The sequence below is a fragment of the Amblyomma mixtum genome, chromosome 8, assembly GCF_055824585.1.
Source record: "Amblyomma mixtum isolate Tamu chromosome 8, ASM5582458v1, whole genome shotgun sequence".
Taxonomy (NCBI): domain Eukaryota; kingdom Metazoa; phylum Arthropoda; class Arachnida; order Ixodida; family Ixodidae; genus Amblyomma; species Amblyomma mixtum.
The window spans coordinates 8,543,450-8,551,083 of NC_143019.1; the positions used below are offsets into that span (position 1 = coordinate 8,543,450).

Sequence of the window (7,634 nt, forward strand, 5' to 3'; positions counted from 1 at the left end):
GTGATAAATACCAGGGTGCTGAATTTATTCCATGAATCTGTGATGTACAGCGTTCTTACGGCACATGAACGTATACTAGCGCTTAAAAAAAAAGAGAGCTTATTCAGCAGTATGATAAAATATGTCCGCCTTCCCGACATAGTTCTTGCATGAGATGATAACTAGGGGTTTTATGAAGCATTCTCCTGAAAACGACTGTACTTTAAATGTTTTTAGGTCCATGAAGCGCTTTTGAGCATTCAAGCGGGCTCTCAAAGCCAAGCGTGACCGAGAACACGTTATATGGCCTTACGTCGGCCTCATTATTAGACCTTAAGGTATCCAGAACGTGACGGCCTCCACAAAATTGTAATGAACATGGCAGTGTGATTGATGTCCCATATGCACAAAGGAGCAACGTTCAACAAACATGCAACCTAGGGTCAAACACCATCCCAGTGTCAGAAAAGTTTATTTTGCGACGGTATTTCGTTGTGTTCGTAGCGCAAGCAGAAGGAATAAAACTTCACTTATCAATAAGAATGGCCTCCGCAACGTTGTGAGGCAAACAGGCAAGCACAGAGGATACACAGAGGATTCATGGCGTTTAGATTTATCTCTCAGTTTTTTTTCTGGCACATAACTAATGTTGGAACTTGAAGACACAAATCAGACGTTCCCTGCAACGCGCATTCCTTATGTACCGTTCTAGGCTCTATTCCGACTACCACAGCGCAATCGAAGCATTACCGCAAATAAGTGCGAAATTTTTTCTTCCACTTGCTCCACCTCCCCGTATACGTCAATTATGCGCCCGAAATAAACCACGGTTTGTTCCATGTTGAGTTTTTGCTGTGGCATTTGCAATGGTGTCGTTTCCTTGTTTTCTCTGCGGGCGGCGCATGTGTTGCGACGTTTTCGTCAGGAAGATCAGAAGTGATCTTAGTATCTCTCTTTGGAGTGGAAGGGATATCAGACTTGCTATTTGGGGGCATATTTGACGACTGCCGTTGTGAGCCAGGCTCGAGAGAGGTTGATTCAGAAGACATTCCTACAACTGTTTGTGGATGTAACGTTAACTCAGTTTCATAAGTCATGGAAGACATTCCGGTCTGGAGCATTTCAGTCGTCATTCTTGCAGGCCCGAGAAAATGCGTTGTTTTCGATGGAGAGGGGAAATCTGTTCCTTCCCACGGGCAGACGCATACACTGCCGTAGCATTGGCCTGCGCAGTAAGGGACCTGTGGTCGGAGAGAAAAAGAGTGCACAATTATTGATCTTGTAAGAAAAACACATAGTTAGTGATCTTGATCCCTTCCCACTTCCCACAGACCACAGGTGCACGTAATACTAGCGAACAGAAACTTTTTTTGCTATTGAACCTTTTCAACCGAAACAGGCGATTTCAATGCCTCGGATATTTAAGAAAATTATATTTCAGGAATGCATGTAATATTGATCTAGAGAATTGAGACATATTGAAAAAATTACGTTGTCTAAATTCTGTTTAGCCCTACACAGTTACACAGTGTTAACATTGCACTATAAAATGAGTTGCGAGTTCGTATGAGTGCAAATATTCCAATTTGATTCAGTCTGTTTTCGACTTTATGCAGTGGTATTATAATGGAATGGGCTTCAAATGTTTGTCTGAAATGACATCATACATTTGCAACAGTATAAAAGCAGTCGTCATTCTGCTCACTGAACTCACGTTTGTGGCTAGGGCATGACCGTGCACATATAACTGGACCGTGATGAAGCATTTACATTCTAGGAGGGAGCATCCTCAAGGCTTAGTGGCGCAGATCAGTTGGTTAGGGCTTATTAAAAACAAAAATATTCTGAGTGAACTTTTTATCATTGCATGCTTGTTGTGGATGAGGCAGCAGCAAGTTAGAAGGAAATGCAACGGTCTATTTTATTTGAAGAAGTACCTGCTAACGAAAGTCAGTTGGGGCATTATAACTGCGAAAATCACCGCACACTTATTTTGCTCCAACCACCTATGAGTGCGGCAAACTTGCACATTGTGCGGATTAGGTAAGCGGATGACCACAGAAGGACAGCTGCATACACTACGTTCAACCATGAACTACAATAGATAACTTTCGTTTTTTGAACTGTCGTTCTCTCGTTAATGTTCCGTGGAAGCAGTATTTTTTGCAAATAATTTCGTTTTATACAACAGTGATTGCATTTCAAACATTGTTACCAGGCACTTGTCGCCAGTCTTCAAGTCTCTGCCGCACCTCAGTATCTGCAAAATGGCAGAAAGAAAGGCATGCGCGTTTTAATTTTAGTAACACCCACTTACCTGTGAGCACTTTGCAAGTTATGCTAATGCATGTAGACTGAGCACCTGAGTAAGGCTACGGTTAAGTTATCTAGCGTGAATATTAAATATCAAACGGTTTTAGACCGCAAATTGATGAGAAAGGTTGCCTGAATACTTATGCTCTGAGGAAACGCACGTTCACATTCATGCATTCAATAGTAGCAACAACGTGTTTACTGATTGCAGGCTCATCGTCTTTATTATCACCCTTGCCTAAGAAACTTAGCTGTTCTAAATGGTTGTAATTCAATGGTAGGCTTCCTGTGTGTGTCAGACATTCCAGAATGTTTTTGGAAATTCCGCTTCTGAAATATACTCTCGTTTTTTCTGATCTCAAGCGCTCATTTGAACTGCTTTAGTTAGTATATATTGAAATTAAGGAACATCAAGTTAAACACGAGACACGATACTAATGCTGAGAGATAACAACGCGTATTTTATAGCATTTCGTGTTTCCTTTTAAGGGGATTTTAATATCCTTTTCTCTAGTCATCCTATCATTTCAAGCATTTCTACTAAGCTGAATTCGAGGTTAGTTTCCTGCCTTTCCTTTTCTATACCGTAGCATCCTACTTCGAAGCTTTCCAAGAGACTCAGTATATACAGCTTTCAAGGAACCATGCGTTGCGTTTTTCTGTGGAGGGAAACTCATGCCTCCGTGTCTTGGGCTCGAAAAGCGTACGTAAGAGAGATTATACTTAGTGACACATAGATTACTCTGCCTCTGAACCTCGCGAAAATACAGGGAAAGAGTTTTTCTGGAAAAGTGACCACCTGATAATTCTGACCTATTAAAGTACGGAAAGAGGCCATGCTTGCCCTTGCAGTTCGTAGGTGAGAGTTGCTAAAAGCTCGACATTTTGTTACTTATAGCCCACAAATTTTAAATGAGCCTTGTACAGAAATTAAAATTCATGTGCTATGACCCAACCAATGTAGAGTACAATTCAGTTTCACCTTGACCATACTGACCTATACTGACCAGAGAAAAAAATTGAGAATTGACCTTTTGTAAATAAAAAGGTGGTCGAAAAGGGGCAAAAATCTGGAGCTCTACTGAGGCGGTTACAATGGACTCTTCTTTACTTGATCGCTTTCAACCTCCCGAGTCGTTGATTTAATTGATCACAGAATGCATGTGTGTCAGATTGTTTAAGTATGAAACAATAAGAAATTCGACGTCCAGGTATGTTTCGCAAGCAAGTATGGCATGGTCATGCACTTACTTTAAAGCCGGGGACCTTGAGACACAAGGTCGCTGAAATGAAACGGTGTTTTATTTAGTCAAAGAATGGACTTATTGCTTTCTCCGGAAATATTTCGGCTGTATAAAAATTTGGAACATTCAGCGTAAGAAATTGACATAGTTAGTCAAGACGCCAGTTCTGGGCAGCACTATCGGAAGAAGTGTTATTTTATACATCTCAACCCCAAAAAGGTAATTGTAGCCTTTTATCAAATGGACGCATATTTGAAGCACGTAGAAGCAAGTAGGTTGTGAAATAAAAGTAGCATACCTTGTTTGATTTAGAGTATAAAAAAAAGTACTTCGGTCTTATGTGGCTTAACGACCCAATGCGATTCAAGCTATTAGGGACTCCGTGGTGGAGGGCTCTGATAAGTTCGGCCATTTCAGGTTCTTTAACGTGCGCTGACATCACACAGTACACAGGCCTCGAGCATTTCACTTCTATCAAAATTACAATCGCCGCGCACGGGATCGATCCCGCGTCTTTCGGGTCAGCTGCCAGGCACCGTAAGCACTGAGCCAACGCGGCGGCTAAAGAATACGTAGTGACCCACAAGCAGTATGGTATGTGGTTTGCGCATCTGATCAGTGCGACTTTCTAGTCGTGCAGAAATCAACACAGCTTATTCATCGCACTTTCACATTGCAATGTGATAGCGAAATTGCGGCCACATGATATTGTGCTGATTCAAACAGACAAATGACAACTCTAATGAAAAAGCTTTAAAAAAAACATGCCAAGAGTGATTGGAACTAAGAGGTTCTGAACAGTGGTCCCCAAATACATGTATTCCAGCTGTCAAGATGTCAAACCAGTCAAACATCGCCAGAAGTTTAGTATTCGCATTTCATTTCAGCGAAGGTTTATTCGAAACACAGTATTAGATGGAAGCTCGACATTATATGTTAGATATTGTAGGACGAGTAATATTGCTCTGTTGCAAGCTGGAGATCGGCGTAGGTAGCTTTACGGTAAACAACAAAGGTGCATATACTTTCTGGGTGATTTAAGTATATATGATAGTTGACTGCGGGAGCTTCGACGACAACGATACAACGAAAGTTTTAGGGAAACAAGAAAAAGATTAGTGGTGTTCCACGTCTCATACGCGGATCAATTTTGGACGCATCGGAGAAAGCCATCAAATAAAGGCAAGTATACACATACGGTTCAGCGAAAATTTCAATTTTGCTCACCCATAATGGTTGCGGCTAAGGTCCCTGGCCTCATTACTGAATGTCAGCTGTAGCTTCATTCGCTGACAGCTACATTGGTCTTGCTGCCTATTAAACAAAATAACGAATCAACCCATTACGACTTGCATACTTTGCGCGGGTGGGCCTATGAATGCGTTATATATTATTATAGGACTTCATGAAGTACTTTTGATATTCATATTCATAAGTTGTTTATTTACATGAAACAGTGGAATTCAACTTCACTTTTCTCCTTATGTGAGCTCAATAGCTACGTCCTTGGGTAAAGCTAAGTGGTAAACATCGGTTGTAGCAAATTGCTTATGGTGGAGACTGATATTCTGTCGTTCGCTTTGCATCAGTACATCCTTATTTAGTGGAACTGTTGTATGGCCTTGTCCCACTGAACACGGCGAGCCAAAAATAGTATCGCTGGCCTCAACTATTTGGATAATTTCAGTTCATCCGCGGGCGCTTTTGTCCCCCCATTCATTTTTTTGCCACTGGCTCTCGACGCGAATTTTCGCAAGGATTTCAAACGGCTGTGCAATGTGTCTGCCCACCGCATAAACACGGATGCGCTGCGGTGCAACTTGCACAGCGAGCTCTGTCAAGGAATGCCCTTTGCAGGCATCTGGGAGGTCTCCATCGCCACCGCTTCTGTGCTGCTTCTTATCTACCCCGGCTCCTTATAAACTTAGTTGCTGGATTGTTGAGGCAACCATCACTCAGTGCGGCAGCTTCGGAGCCCGCGGCAATCTCCTTTTTCGCCTTTCTAAGATTACAAAGAATGCCACCACCGTTATATTAATTACTGCAGGCAGCACGCGCTCATGGAGACTGCCGATAGTGTGTTGTATCAAGAAAAAAAAAGTTGAAAATATTGTGACATAACCAAGACACACAGTTTTCGTAACACTGCACAGCCGGCAACAATAGAGGGGCATCAGAGTAAATGTACGCTTTAGGACGGTGGCTGTGAAAGCTGAGAGCTTCTATGCAACCCCGCAAATGATTGATCTGAATTCATTTACTTAAGTGATAGTAAAATATACTCCAAACAGCCATAGATAAATGCTTTCCATACTTGCCTTGGCTGATTTTAATGCGTATGATATGCTCAAGAAGGTATAAGCTGTTATTTTCACGGCCACTTTCACTTTGAGAAAGACGCATGTGCTTTGAACAAAAACAAACAAAAAGCCACTTAGAGTCGAGTGGGCGAAGTCTGGGCTTTGGGCCCCGGGACTGCACTTGTTTTTTAAAAAAAAAGATTAATTATTTTTTGATGCTAGAGGCTGGAGCCCGCTTTATAAAGTGCCACGAGCCATTAAAAAAATGATACTGTCGAGGTCCAGATTTGAGGCTTTTGATCGCCTTTTTCGTGTTAGCACAAGCGGCATAACGCAGTTTTGTTTAACGAATTTTTGAGTTTACAAAGTGAGCGTTTTTATGGCCATGTTCAAAAGACTGCGCAGCTTTTTATTGCCCAACCAAGAATAAGCAAGACGGAGATACAGCGAAATAGACGCCAGCGCATCTGGCCCTGTCTTTTATAAGTTTCTGGGTTTGTATGGAAACACCTGCCCCGAAATGTGTTATTCTGATAACAAGCGTGAGAGAAGATTTGCGTGATGTCGTTCAATACTTTGGCTCAACTGATGATGGGAGGCCTTCTTGTAATTACTGTTGTGATGTCTAGTGAGAACTTTGTAAGCTATGCTCAACTGGTATAATTTTTCGATAATACTCAATGCCGGTTACTTTGGTTTAAAAAAATTATTAATACTGATAAGGCGGCCAAAGTGCTTGCTTAGCATAAGGTAGCGAAAGTTAATGGAAGTACAATGAAAGGATTCGCTCCTAAAGGGCACTTGCAGTTGTATAAGGAAAAAAAAATTGCAAAGTTATTTTCAAATGCTTCAAAGCGGTTTGTCTCTGCTTGATAGTATTTCAAACTATGACTGATAATGAGCTTTCCTTGCATAGCCTCTCATTAATAACCCATACAAAGGGCTGCACATTGGGCAGGAACAGCCTACATAATACAAACATTAATCGACACCTGAACTGTGGTATCTAAGGAGTAATGTGTCTTGTGCATGCCAGATTGCGCCACGTTTGCTAAATGCCGCGCAAATATCAGGCCAGTATATGCACTACTTCGATAATGCGGAGTATTTCTGAAAGATATCTAAATGCTCGCTATTCGACAAGGTTAATTTGGCTCATTTTTCTCCCAAAGCATTTGTAAAAAATCTTTTTTTTGTGACTGACCATTCTCGCGAAAGGCAGAATCAGGTTATGTAATCGCAGTCGTAAACAAGCCACCAAGAACTGTTGCTCATAAAGTTTTCCGCCTGTTTCGTTCACATTGCGATGTTCGGCAGGAAGATTTTCCACGGTATGAAGGGCATCTAGGCCAGCAGCGCAGATATTCTTCATATACTGTGCAGTTGCTGGTGTCTTTCGAAGCACCCACAGATCAATGTTATAAAGCTTGTGGTGTCCACTTTTTCAATAACTAAGTTTTCCTGTGGCAGCCAAGTAAGTCATGACGGTCTGTTGTTGGCTTTCTTCTTTGTTTCGCTACAATGCAGCCCTTTCAAGTAGTTCAGAGGGAAAAATAGACTGTAAGAGAATTAATTGATTTCTTTTTTGAGAGTCAAAGAAACAGTGATTAGAAGTAATGAAAGTAATAACAGCCAAAAGTAAACGCACACAGGTCTGAAAAGTATTGCGGGTTTAATTAGGAAGCGCCTTTGTTATACATTTCAGAGCCCGCTATTAAGAGAAGGCACATAGGAGCGGATTAGTTAGAGGAAATGGTGGGTTGGCATTTTGCCCACATACATGCTTTGCGTGGAATGC

General features: G+C 41.6%; 1 protein-coding gene across 1 annotated transcript; it reads right to left on the reverse strand.

Moving 5' to 3' along the window:
* Nucleotides 1-785: 785 nt before the first annotated feature.
* LOC149331271 (uncharacterized) lies at nucleotides 786-4,797 on the reverse strand. The gene is made up of 4 exons (XM_089555931.1): nucleotides 4,764-4,797; nucleotides 3,544-3,575; nucleotides 2,195-2,239; nucleotides 786-1,220 (listed from the first exon to the last, which is right to left on the reverse strand). Exons 1-4 carry the CDS (start codon nucleotides 4,795-4,797, stop codon nucleotides 786-788), a joined length of 546 nt encoding a protein of 181 aa, XP_089412057.1.
* Between the last annotated feature and the right edge of the window lie 2,837 nt (nucleotides 4,798-7,634).